We start from the raw sequence: 14406 nt of genomic DNA, 5'->3' as shown, positions 1-14406 counted from the left end.
TCCATATCCATTTATGGAAACCTTTTTCTCCTTTTTCCTTTATCATTTATAGGCCCCACAATCCACTACACAATTTCAACCATTTTTTTTCTCCTGTCTTATTTTACCAATTATACATTAAAACTTATGTCAATCTCAAATGGAATACTATATAAATCTAAGAGAAGTCATCTAAATAGTAGTAATACAACATGTTAATCAATTCTTTATGCATAATAATTTTTTAAAAATAAACATTTTAACTAAAGAACCGAATAAAAAGAAGGGAAAATAATTAGTAGTAATATTTTAAAGTTATGAGTCATTGTAATAATATCTTTCGTACTCCCAAACTAAAATTCATGGATATGGATATGCCACTGTATACTCCTCCACTTTCTTAAAAGTAAGAACCTTGAAAATGACACAAATTTTAATATAAAAATAGGTAAAATAAAAAAGAGAAAAATAAAAATGAGTAAAGTAAGAGAGGTGAAGCGAGAAAGTAATGGAATTAGCGTTAGTAAGCGGTGTATCAAGGTGGGAACCAAAACTTACAGCTTAATAGTATTATCAATTTATGAGGTAACATTATATACAATCGCAAGTGATTGGTGGTGCTCTAGCATTCTCACTTGACTATCCTGGGATCAAATCCTTTCACTATCGAGCTGTGATTTATTTTTCTTTTTGTTCCATTTTCCCTTTTTATTTTTATACATTTCTTTCATTTCTCAATTTTTTCTTTCTTTTATCTTATCTTTTATTTATATGAATGAAATATTTGTCCATACTTTCTTCTTTTTTTATCTAAATTTGTATTCTTAATGTTTTCGTCAAATAATTTATATGACTGAACAATTTGACGATTCTTTCTTCATAGTATATTTTTAGTTTTTGTTTAGATTCATCTAATTTGTTATATCACATCGAATGAATATATTGTAACATAAATTGTTAGTTTAACTTTGCTATAAAAACGTGTTATTTTATATTGAATGTGTGATTTTAAATATTATATAATCTTTAATTAGATAAAAAAATATTATTCGAGTATCTCATTTATTATATTCAAATTAAATAAATTTATTATAACACGAATTGTTAGTTTAATTGTACTATAAAATAAGTGTTATTTATTGAACGGCATTTTAGGATGTAGTACTCCCTCCGTCCCGTTTTAGCAGTCTCATTGATTTTTCTGCCCTCTTTTTGTAAAAATGATAAAAAATAGTTAAAGTGGAGAAATGGTAAAGTAAGAGAGACAATAATGTAGATAAGACGTTTCTCTATATTATTCTCTCTCTTAATTTATCATTTCTCCTATTTAACTATTTCTTATCATTTTTACAAAAAGAGGGCAGAAAAGTCAATGAGACTGCTAAAGCGAGACGGAGGGAGTACTATTTTTAGTGAGTTACTATATAATTAATTTTCACATATTTCGCACCCCAAATTAAAATATCATAGATACGCTAGTAGTGTTAGTGGCGTGTGAGATCCATTTCCTAAAATGAAAAATTTATATTTTTTGGAAACAGACTAAAAATGAAAAATTTTCAATTTTTAGAAAATAAAGAGAGTATATTTATTTATTCATTTGTTGTGTAGTTTATCATTTGATTTTTCATAGTCATAATGATGTTTTGAATATTACTCGATGAATTATTTTTTTAAAAAATGTGATATTTGTTTTTGTAGTAGATAGATAGGATTAAATAGGATAGTTATAACATATTTTTCAAATCAAAATTGCCAAGACTTGATATATTTAATGAAATCAAGACAAGTTGCTAAATCTAAGCCTTGGTCCAGTTTAAAATTATTTTTTCTACGAAGATCCAATTTCAAAAAATATATGGATACAGGTTGTTTCAAAAATTAAAATCCAATGATATACCAAACCTAAACCTTAACCGCAGTTTATGGTTACATACACTCGTGCTAAACATGGATTCAATTAAGTAATACCTTAATTAACCTACCAATAATTGTAGGTATCTATCATGTGTTGCACAAGACTTGAAGAGGCGGGACCCACCGTTACCCCCTATACATCGCATGAAATAATATTAAGAGATTAAATATATAATTAATAAAGCCCATTGCTTTAATTAAGACATATTTTGGAATCATTGGTAGGCTTATGCTTTACTCAATATAATTATCACCAGTATTTTATTTTCTTAATCAAGCTGTTCAAGACTTTAATTGTGTCTCTTAACTTCCATCAAAAGATTATCAGTGAATCCTAGGACGCCCTTTTGCTTTTGAGTTGCTAGGCTGCTTTGAAATTGCAATAAAATTAAATATTGAAACACAAAATTAAAAATAAATAAAATACCAGTTTATGCTCACTCTCTCCTCTCAATTTTATCTTTTCCTCAACCGACTCCACCTCTAAATTTGTAGGTTTAAGCTCAAATTTTTATCTTTCGTAAAAAAAATAAATAATATAGTAGAAGTGGAGTACTATATTATTTGTACCATGCATAAAATGTAAGGTAGATGATAAATAGGTTCGAAATTTATAGTCCATATTTATAATCAAAGGTTTCCCTTGATTATTTTTAGTTAGAGTTTAGTGATTCATGATTACAAACCAATAATCCATATGAATTCAGTGATTAATTTAATTAAACTAATAAAAAAATACTACCGTGTCAACTTCTTATAGAAGTGAGACTCTATAGGATTTATTAGTCTCTATGAATGCTATAAACGAGTACAGTACATAATTTTACTATTGTACCAATATATATATATATAACACGATAGCTAAATGAAATAAGTACCTAGGTATTTATGACTACTACAATATTAAACACATGTATTAATTCTGAGTTAATTTTGGCCCCATTTTCACCAGTACACTTCATTGATCATTTCCACATTTAACACTCATATACAGTTGTTGATGGAAAATAGCAGTACTATTTTTGGCACTTGAATTTCAAATAGCCACATTTAAAATATGGGATAAAGTTTTCTTATCTTATGATGGAAAAGCTGAAATTATTTCTTGTTTCATAATTCTTGGTGATTGATTGATTATAGAAAAAGGGGGTGCTTCTAAAGTGTCAATTTCTCCAACCCAAAATTATCCAGTAATGTTTCATATCCTATCTATTACTCATAAACAAGTTTGTTAGGAGTGTAAAATAATGTATTAATATCATGAATCATGTCCATAGCTCCAAAATATTAAAAAAACTAAATAAAAATCGAATTTCTACGTATTTGTTACACCTATGAAACGTGGCTCACACATAGCTTTATGTAACTCAACAGGACTTAAATGGAAAAAAGGAAAAGGAAAAAAACAAGATTGTTGCCGACTGCACATCTCTCTGCCTCTCTCTCTCTTTCACACACACACACACACACACACACACACACACACACATACAAAAACACAGTAACCATGGTTACTTTTTCACTATTCAGAATACCCCAAACCCAAACTTCATACACATGCAGCAATTTGGGCAAGAAAATTTAGAAACACCAAAGGAAATCATCTCCACTCCATCTCATCTGCTCTGCAAAAATAAAAAAAGAGGCAAAAAATAAATTCTTCTTATTTCTGTTGCTGATTATTTTGTTCTGATTTTATCTCATAGACTCTTAGCAAATACATACTTTCTCGGAAAGTGGAAGAGCTCGAGATACTGGTGAGCAATTTCATTCAATTCCTGCTCTTGGTGGATTGTTTATTGTTCCTGAATTTCATGTTTTCCTTACATTTGGAAGTTTTTTTTCGCCTTGTTTGTGGACATGCATGTTCTGTAGATGCCTTGTGTTTGAGATCTGAGACTAAGAACTGCGGCTTATGTGGATTTGAAGAGTGGAGCTTCAATTTCTGTGATGTTGGATTGGTTTGTTAGATGAGTTTGATTTCTGTGATTTGGGAATTTTCAATCGGGAAGTACTGGATTTTTTGTTGTTTTTCTCAGTTATTATTTGGATTTTGAAGCTGAGCAGCTATTGAGAATTGGGATTAGAAATTGGCATGGGGGTTGTCGGCTGGAGCAATGAGGATAAGGCGATGGCGGCGGCGGTTTTGGGAACTAAGGCTTTTGATTACTTGTTGTCGAGCTCAGTTTCTGCTGAATGCTCATTAATGGGGATGGGGAATGATGAGAATTTGCAGAATAAGCTTGCAGATCTGGTTGAGCGCCCAAATTCTTCCAATTTTAGTTGGAATTATGCAATTTTCTGGCAGCTCTCTAGGTCCAAGGCTGGGGATTTGGTGTTGGGGTGGGGGGATGGGTGCTGTCGAGAACCTCGTGAGGATGAGGAATCTGAGGTTACTCGAATTCTTAAAATGAGGCTTGAGGATGAATCTCAGCAGACAATGAGGAAAAGGGTTCTCCAAAGGCTGCATACCTTGTTTGGAGGAGGCGGTGAGGAGAATTACGCGTTTGGATTGGATAAGGTAACGGACACTGAGATGTTCTTCCTAGCTTCAATGTACTTTTCCTTTCCTAGGGGTGAAGGGGGCCCTGGGAGGTGTTTTGGATCTAGCAGGCATGTATGGTTGCTGGATGCATTGAAGTCACCCGTTGATTTCTGTGTTAGGTCATTCCTTGCAAAATCAGCTGGCATGCAAACTATTGTTTTAATCCCAACTGATGTTGGGGTGCTTGAATTAGGGTCTGTCAGATGCATCCCAGAAAGTATGGAGCTAGTCAAGGTGGTTGGATCTTCCTTCTCGTCGTTCTCTTCGCTCAACAGGTTCAAGCAAACAGCAGCTGCGGCTTTGGCGACAGCAATGAACAAAAAAGATACAAATGGCCATATTCCTAACTTGGCTATTCGTGACCGACCAGAAGTTGTTCCCAAGATTTTTGGGCAGGACTTGAAGTCCAGTAATGTGCAATTCAGGGAAAATGTTTCCATTAGGAAACCAGAAGTGCAAGAAAGGACTTGGGACGCAAGTGGAAATAGGAACAAGCTACCATTTACCAACAATAGCAATGGTTTTCATGGCCCTACATGGACACAGTATAGCAATTTAAAGCGAGGGAATCCACTAGAGGTTTACAGTCCTCAGACTCCAGCCAAAAAGCCTGCTGAGATTGTCAACGGGAATAGAGAAGAATTCATGATCAATAATTTTCAGCATCAAAAGTCGGCTCAAATGCAGATAGATTTTACTGGAGCGACCTCAAGGCCTTTAACCCCTCATCCACAGAGTCTCGAGTCTGAGCTTTCAGATGTTGAGGCTTCATGCAAGGAAGAGGCTGCAGGCCTATCAGAAGACAAGAGGCCAAGAAAGCGTGGTAGGAAGCCCGCTAATGGAAGAGACGAACCATTGAATCATGTAGAGGCAGAAAGACAGCGAAGGGAGAAGCTGAACCAGCGCTTCTACGCTCTAAGAGCTGTTGTACCAAATATCTCTAAGATGGATAAAGCTTCTCTCCTTGGAGATGCTATTGCTTACATAACAGAACTGCAGAAGAAGCTGAAGGACATGGAGTCTGAGAGAGAAGGAGTTGGCAGCATGTCGAGAGAAGCATCTGTTTCAGAAACTTATTCAAACAGAGAAACACAAGACCTCCTGGCTTCTAGCATCAACATCAAAGCTGACCGTGAAGAAGTCACTGTTAGGGTCAGCTGCCCGTTGGACACACATCCAGCATCAAGAGTCATCCAAGCAATCAATGATGCACAGGCAACTATTGTCGATGCAAAAATGGCTACAGGGAGTGAGCGAGTGTTCCACACATTTGTTGTCAAATCCCATGGATCCGAACGGTTAACTAGGGAGAAGCTGCTTGAAGCATTTTCCCGTAGATCCAGATCACCCCATCATCAGTTATCTCTCGGGTAATAGAATTATGGTCTTGAACAGATTAAGTTAGTTGCTTTGCAGTGTATCATCATAGAAGCTTTTGAGGAGATTTTGATATATAGCAGTTAATGCTAGAAATAGGGGAGGAAAACTTTGTTTTGGCCTTCTAGGATAGCAAAGCTGTAGTTGCTTATAGTTTTATACATATTTAGTCGAGTCGCAGGTCGCAAGATTAATTAAACCCATCAATTTTAGATATCATCCTTATTTATTTTCTTCTTTTTTGGGTCTTTTGGAATCTGTATATCTGATTTGGCTCATTTTCTTGTGTTCTAAGTTTTGCACTTGTTCTAATCTAGTTGAGATACAAAGATAGCAAATCTAGTTTTAGTAGAAAGTTTAGTCCACATCGAATATCGTATGAAATGTTTTATGTTTCTCTATCTAGTACTCGGTATGATGATTTGCTTGGTTAGTAGTCTTACCATATATGTTGAAGCAGCAAGTATGGAAATGGTTTATGTGTTGATGGTTGGTAGACTTTTACAATAAAAAAAACAGTTGATTTTCCTCTGTTTTATGGTCTGAAAAACATGTCATGAAGATGTTGTATTACATGTAAGAACTCTCTCTACGTAACTGTCTGATTTGACGACTAAATTATTTGTGGATAAGAATGTGTGAAATTCGTAGTGACAAAGGAATGCAATAAAAACGTTTTAAGACGTGGGAAATTGTTATTGAAAGAAATGGTTGATATGCATTCTTCTTAATTAAATAAAGAATAAAAAAAGGAAATTAAGATAGGATGGATGATGGATGATGGATGATGAATGATTGCTTTATATTCATCTGGGGTCGAAGTGACATCATCGGTGGGTGAGTACAAATTTGGAATCTCGTCAGATACGGCTCTGGTTTTACCGTTTTACTGAATTCTCTAATTAATTTGTTTTAGCGTTAAGTGTAAATTACTAAATTATACTCCTAGTATAATAGAACTCCTTAAAATGATAATTTGCACAATTTTGAAAACATGAAAATTGAGAACAATCATTAATTTTTAGGCTCATGTGAATTCCGCGTTGTAAACGCGTGTAATATGATTGTAATTATTCGCCATGTTGATGATAGTGACAGAGATATTCGCCCTTATTTTTCCCATCTCAAATTAAATAAATTGGAGTAAGCTGTCAATTATTAATTGCATCCACATGAATATTCCACATGATAAGTGTGAATGCACGCACACCACAAATACATGTACTACTCCTACTATTTTATTTATGCAATCGAATAACGTGAGTTAAAATGCAGGAAACACGTGAGCAAAATTCAAAAGCCTTAGGTTCCACCGAGACTTGAACTCGGGTTACTGGATTCAGAGTCCAATGTCCTAACCACTAGACCATGGAACCTTTTTAATATGTTGCTTCCGTAAACGTTATTTGAGTAAAATAAAAAGCGGCAAACGGTAGCATTTTGTTGAATACGATACGTGAGATTGATGCTTCTGAGTTCTAACTCAACGCATGATTCATGAACAAATCATATCTGCTTGCCATTATGCATTTTCTTCACATATTCTCTACGAACAGAGACAAAACAATAAGGAAAACACATCTTGGTCATTCATAACCAAGTTCCTGGAATTGTTCATGTCCTTAAATACTTATGGATTCCACGACATTTTTACCTCATTCCTTAATTAAGAAACAACATGTCCACTCATTTATACGAGAAAAAAATATGTGCTCCATAAATACCACGGTGGACAATTGATGTGGTATACCCTACCAATAAGCTTTTGACAACTAGATATATACATGGACCACACCAGCATCTATAAACACACATGGCTGCACATATATAGAAAATTTTCATGTCCCATATATAACACATATACCTACCTCTCTATATACACACATTATTATGTTGTATTTAATGCACTTAAATCTTTCACAATAAGTATGTTGGAATAAATAATTAAACTTGATTTTGTAGTAGAATTATCTAGATATTAGTATGTATTAAAGTATCTAGATATTTTAAGAGAATTCTCTAGATTATAGATATTTTGTAGAGTTCTCTAGAATTAGGATGTATTAAAATATTTAGATATTTTAGTAGAATTTCCTAGAATGTTAGGAAAATATCTAGATTTTTATGGAGAAAAAATCTAGATATAAAATATTATAGATTCTAGTAGAGAATTCTAGAATATGAAGTGAAGCCCTATAAATAGGGGAGAGTTGTAACATTTTGAACAAGTTGAAGAAGTTGAGAAGTTGTGAAGTTGAGAAAGTTAGAGAAATTGAGTGTTCTTTCCTTCCCCACATCAAAACATCTCCTAAACCATTTCCTACATATTCCACTCATCCTCCTCTCAAATATTTCCTCCAAACTAAATTATTCCTCCAACATATAGCTTATATATTTTCCAACAAAGTGGTACCAGAGCCATAAGTTCCTACCTGTAGTATGGCTAACTTGCCGTCGTTCCAAGTCCCCATGCTCAATAAGAGCAGTTTCGATAATTGGAGTATCAAGATGAAAGCGTTATTAGGAGCCCACGACGTTTGGGAGATCGTGGAGAATGGCTACGAGGAGCCACAAGACGAGACCGATTTATCCCAACAACAAAGGGATAGATTGCGAGATGCGAGAAAGAGAGACAAGAAGGCTCTCTATCTCATCTATCAAGCTCTAGGGGATGACGATTTCGAGAAGATCTCGAGTGCAAGCACCGCCAAAGAAGCGTGGAAGAAGCTCCAAATCTCATGTGTTGGTGCGGAGCGAGTAAAGAAGGTACGCCTCTAAACTTTAAGAGGGGAATTTGAATCTTTACATATGAAAGAGTCCGAATCAATTTCGGATTATTTTTCAAGAGTCTTGGCGGTGTCAAATCAAATGAAAAGAAATGGTGAAAAATTGGAGGATATTAGAATCATGGAGAAAATATTGCGCTCTCTAACCCCTAATTTTGAGCACATAGTAGTTACAATAGAAGAAACAAAAGATTTGGAGGAAATGACCATCGATCACTTATTGGGTTCGCTACAAGCATATGAGGAGAAACAAAAGAAGAAACAAGAAATTGTGGAGCAACTTTTGAAGTTGCAAGTAAGCCCAAAGGAGAAACAAGAAAGCTCGAGCAATGGTGGTGGCCCACAAGGAAGAGGTCGCGGACAAAGACAAGATCGTGGTCGTGGTCGTGGTCGAGGATATGCTCATGGACGTGGACGTGGACGAGGATATTTTTCCAACAATGAAGAAAGAAAGGAGTTCCCAAATATAGGACGAGGAAGGAGCAATCCACAATCGAGGTACGATAAATCTTCAATAGAGTGTTATAATTGTCATAGATATGGGCACTATGCTTCCGAGTGCAGAGAGAAAAAATCAAAAGTTGAAGAGAAGGCCAATTACGTGGAGAATACGAATGAAGAAAATGGATGTGTTCTTCTAGCTTATAAAGGAGAAGCTGGAAGTAAAGATGATATGTGGTACCTCGACACGGGAGCGAGCAATCATATGTGCGGGAACAGGAGCATGTTCGTGGAGCTTGATGAATCAGTAAGTGGTAACGTCTCCTTTGGTGATGAATCTAAAATTCCAGTTAAAGGAAAATGCAAGATTCTAATTCGTTTGAAGAATGGAGCTCATGATTTTATTTCTAACGTATATTACGTGCCCAACATGAGAAACAATATATTGAGTCTTGGACAACTCTTAGAGAAAGGTTATAACATTCACATGAAAGATTATAGCCTTTCAATAAGAGATGGCAAAAATGAATTAATTGCCAAAGTGCATATGTCCAAGAATAGGATGTTTTTATTAAATGTTCAAAATGATGTGGTGAAGTGCCTTCACGCATGTTATAAAGATAAGTCTTGGCTATGGCATCTTCGATTTGGGCACCTGAATTTTGGTAGCTTGAAATTGCTATCAAATAAAGAAATGGTATGAGGATTACCACCCATCGAGCACCCCGATCAACTCTGTGAAGGATGCTTAATTGGGAAGCACTTCAGAAAGTCGTTCCCAAAGGAGTCAAGTTCTAGAGCTCAAAAGCCATTGGAGTTAATCCATGCAGACGTGTGTGGACCAATCAAGCCAAGCTCCCTCGGTAAAAATAATTATTTCCTACTTTTCATTAATGATTTTTCAAGAAAAACGTGGGTATACTTCTTGAAGCAGAAATCAGAAGCATTTGACGCATTCAAGAAGTTCAAGGCTGCCGTCGAGAAAGAAAGCGGTCTACAAATCAAAGCAATGAGGACCGACCGAGGTGGAGAATTCACATCTAGGGAGTTTCAAGAGTTTTGCAAAGAAAACGGAATTCGGCGGCTATTGACGGTCCCAAGATCCCCCCAGCAGAATGGAGTTGCCGAACGAAAGAACAGGACTATCGTCGAGATGACTCGAAGTATGCTGAAGACGAAGAATTTGCCCAAAGAGCTATGGGCAGAAGCAGTGGCGTGCGCCGTATACCTGTCTAACAGGTCTCCAACAAAAAGTGTCTGGGGAATGACTCCTCAAGAAGCTTGGAGCGGGAGAAAACCAGGGATCGCCCACTTGAGAGTGTTCGGGAGCAAAGCCTATGCACACGTACCAGATCAGACGAGGAGCAAACTCGATGACAAAAGCAAGCCATTCATCTTCGTCGGGTACGACTCTAACACTAAAGGCTATAAGTTATATGATCCAACTTCACAGAAAACCATGATTAGCCGAGATGTGGAGTTCGATGAAGAAGGAGTATGGGATTTCGGCTCAGACAATGACTTCACCTTCATACCACCATTTGGAGAGCAAAGAGCAGGTGAGCAGACCGGAGAGGAGCACCAAGAACAAACAACTCCACCTACATCTCCCACATCAGCTGTCAGAGACTCGCCACCATCTTTCTTGAATGAAAGAGCCATAGAACGCACACGAAGTTTGGATGGAGTGTATGACGACACAGAAAGGTTAGAAGATCTCCCTTTACTTTGCCTTTTTGCTGATTGTGAACCAGTTAGCTTTGAAGAAGCTACAACAAGTGAAAATTGGCGAGTCGCAATGGAGGAAGAGATCAAAGCCATCGAGAAGAATGACACGTGGGAGCTGGTGTCACTACCAAAGGGACACAAGGCCATTGGAGTCAAGTGGGTGTATAAAATCAAGAAGAATTCCAATGGTGAAGTTGAAAGATATAAAGCGAGACTCGTCGCAAAAGGATATAGCCAAAGAGCTGGAATCGACTATGACGAGGTATTTGCTCCTGTCGCTCGCTTAGAAACTATTAGGCTAATATTATCTCTTGCAGCCCAGAATAGATGGAAGATTTATCAAATGGATGTAAAGTCGGCTTTCTTGAATGGATTTCTTGATAAAGAAGTCTACATCAAGCAACCTGATGGTTATGTGGTGAAAGGCCAAGAAGACAAAGTGTTGAGGTTGAAGAAAGCCTTGTACGGGCTAAAGCAAGCACCGAGAGTGTGGAATACCAGGATCGACAAATATCTTGAAGATAACGGCTTCACCAAATGCCCACATGAGCACGCGCTCTATGTGAAAAGTAAAGGAAATGATATCTTAATAGTGTGCTTGTATGTGGATGATCTCATTTTTACAGGAAACAATCCAAAAATGTTCGAGGAATTCAAGAAGGCCATGACTAAAGAATTTGAGATGACAGACATCGGGCTGATGGCATACTACCTCGGAGTGGAGGTAAAGCAACGAGAAGATGGAATATTCATCACACAAGAACACTATGCAAAGGAGATCCTGAATAAGTTCAAAATGGAGGATTGCAAACCAATCAATACACCGGTGGAATGCGGGATCAAGCTATCAAAGAACGATAAAGAAGAAAAGGTGGATCCGACGCTATACAAGAGCTTGGTTGGAAGCCTACGGTACTTAACTTGCACAAGGCCAGATATATTGTACGCTACAGGACTCGTAAGTCGCTACATGGAGAATCCAACCACTACCCACTTCAAGGCAGCAAAGAGAATACTCCGATATCTCAAAGGTACGATCGACTATGGCCTATTATATTCAGCTGCTAATGATTATAGACTTGTTGGCTACAGTGATAGTGATTGGGCTGGAGACAATGATGACCGAAAGAGTACAAGTGGATATGCGTTTTACATGGGAGACACTGCCTTCACTTGGATGTCTAAGAAGCAGCCCATTGTCACATTATCAACATGCGAAGCCGAATATGTGGCAGCCACCTTCAGTGTTTGTCATGCAGTATGGCTCAGAAGTTTATTATCGGAGCTCGGGTGGCCACAAAAGGAGCCAACAACTATTTGTGTGGATAACAAGTCGGCGATTGCGCTATCCAAAAATCCAGTGTTCCACAACCGAAGCAAGCACATCGACACCCGCTACCACTACATCAGAGACTGCGTTGCAAATCAGGAGATCCAAGTCGAGTATGTGAAATCGCAAGATCAAGTTGCCGATATTTTCACAAAGCCCCTCAAGTACGAAGACTTTATCAAGATCAGGATGTTGCTCGGAATGACAAATCAAGTTTAAGGGGGGGTGTTGGAATAAATAATTAAACTTGATTTTGTAGTAGAATTATCTAGATATTAGTATGTATTAAAGTATCTAGATATTTTAAGAGAATTCTCTAGATTATAGATATTTTGTAGAGTTCTCTAGAATTAGGATGTATTAAAATATTTAGATATTTTAGTAGAATTTCCTAGAATGTTAGGAAAATATCTAGATTTTTATGGAGAAAAAATCTAGATATAAAATATTATAGATTCTAGTAGAGAATTGTAGAATATGAAGTGAAGCCCTATAAATAGGGGAGAGTTGTAACATTTTGAACAAGTTGAAGAAGTTGAGAAGTTGTGAAGTTGAGAAAGTTTGAGACATTGAGTGTTCTTTCCTTCCCCACATCAAAACATCTCCTAAACCATTTCCTACATATTCCACTCATCCTCCTCTCAAATATTTCCTCCAAACTAAATTATTCCTCCAACATATAGCTTACATATTTTCCAACAAAGTATATATTGTGGAGAAAAATTTACATACGTAATAGGCATCACCTATTTACATTGTGAGAAGTATAATTTTTTTTTGCGCATTGCGTATAGGAGTAACAAAAATTTAATGGCATTGTTTTTTTTCTTATTGCTAGCATTGTGCACAATAAATTATCTATATGTATGATTATACAGTATAATTCTTGTTTTCTTTTTGCATGGCACGTTAATTTGGTAATATTTATATTCTATGCTAAAATATAAAGATAATTAATAAAATTAGAGTGACCAAAAATTATTTTTATTATATTAAAATTTTGTTAGTATACCAAAAAATATTATTATAAACAAAATAGAGTGAACGTTTGTTATAATAAATAGGAATTAAATTTAAAATAAATATAAATTAAATTATTATACTCAAAATCACCAACCATAAAGTTTAATCATATCAACAATATTCGATAGATTGTACATAAAATATTTTCATAAATAAAATAGTTTCAAGAGTTTTGTGATGACTCTAAATTTGGATTATTGTTTATTTATTTATTTCTTTTATTTATGAAAATATTTTATGTTGGCGTACAAAATACTTTCCCACCATTTAAAATTGTGATGTATATATACTTGTGTAAATTTTACTTTACAATCTTATTTAATGGTTTAAATGCATTGAATATAGGGTAATTAATGAGTGTAGGGATGTCAATTCAACCTGAAACCTGTGGGTCGGCCCGAACAACCCGGTAATATGAGCGGGTTAGGGTTGTAATTTTATTACCCGAATACAAAACGGGCTAAACGGGTTGGCCCGAATGGGTTGGCGGGTTAAACGGGTTGGCCCGAACGGGTTGCGGGTCGGCCCGATGGGTTGTGAGTTTTAATTATAAAATATTAAGTTTTAGGGGTTTTTTTATATTTTTGAATCCTCAATCTTCATTCTACACAATCATTAGTCTTATTCAATCTTCATTCTACACTTTTCCACTCGATTCCACAATATCAGCTTTCAAGTTCCATCTCAACTCATTATAGCATCGTCCCATCATCTGCCACTAGTGTCTTACCTGCACCAAAGCCAATTAAGACAAAATTAAGAACTACCCCATCAAAATCTTAATATATTTATCATTTTAATAATGATTCATGTAAGATATGATTTTCAATTTTCATAAAGAATTAGTTACGAACAATGTCATAATAATGACACGAACACAAGCTTTAATTTATATTGTAGTTGATCGAGATGAATGGCTTCTTTTCAAGTATTATTGAAGAAAACTATGAAAATTTGAAGATTTTATATGATTCTAAACTAAAAACAAAAAAAGTATCTAAAATTTAAAATCATTTTATAGAAGAAAATTTTGATACAAGAGATTATTTTCGAAAGCTTTTAGGCCCGAATAGCCCGATGGGTTAGCCCAAAACCCGACGGGTTAGGGTTAGGGTTGAAAATTTATGACCCGAAAAATCCATAACCCGAATGGCCCGCACCCAAATAGCCCGGCAACCCGAGTGGGCTGGCCCGAACCCGAACGGGTTAGCCCGATTGACATCCCTAAGTGTATATATGGATGTTTATGGACATACAAAATTTCTATATATGTGCAGCTA

The 14406-nt window shown here is 35.9% G+C and overlaps 1 protein-coding gene and 1 non-coding gene across 3 annotated transcripts; one reads left to right on the top strand and one right to left on the bottom strand.

The window, feature by feature from the left end:
- The first annotated feature begins 3222 nt into the window (after positions 1-3222).
- LOC125222051 (transcription factor MTB1-like) lies at positions 3223-6096 on the top strand. 2 transcript variants are annotated; one of them, XM_048124455.1, is made up of 2 exons: positions 3223-3653; positions 3936-6096. In XM_048124455.1, exon 2 carries the CDS (start codon positions 3992-3994, stop codon positions 5813-5815), a length of 1824 nt encoding a protein of 607 aa, XP_047980412.1. In that variant the 5' UTR covers positions 3223-3653; positions 3936-3991; the 3' UTR covers positions 5816-6096. The 2 variants fall into 2 exon arrangements, with proteins under 2 accessions (XP_047980412.1, XP_047980411.1); XM_048124454.1 differs by having other exon boundaries at positions 3772-6096.
- Positions 6097-7122: 1026 nt separating this feature from the next.
- On the bottom strand, positions 7123-7194 carry TRNAQ-CUG. The gene has a single exon. It is a non-coding gene; the product is annotated as a tRNA-Gln (tRNA).
- Positions 7195-14406: the final 7212 nt, after the last annotated feature.

This window comes from Salvia hispanica, chromosome 4, assembly GCF_023119035.1.
Source record: "Salvia hispanica cultivar TCC Black 2014 chromosome 4, UniMelb_Shisp_WGS_1.0, whole genome shotgun sequence".
In the NCBI taxonomy this organism is placed as follows: domain Eukaryota; kingdom Viridiplantae; phylum Streptophyta; class Magnoliopsida; order Lamiales; family Lamiaceae; genus Salvia; species Salvia hispanica.
This window is presented reverse-complemented; position numbering and strand designations above follow the sequence as displayed.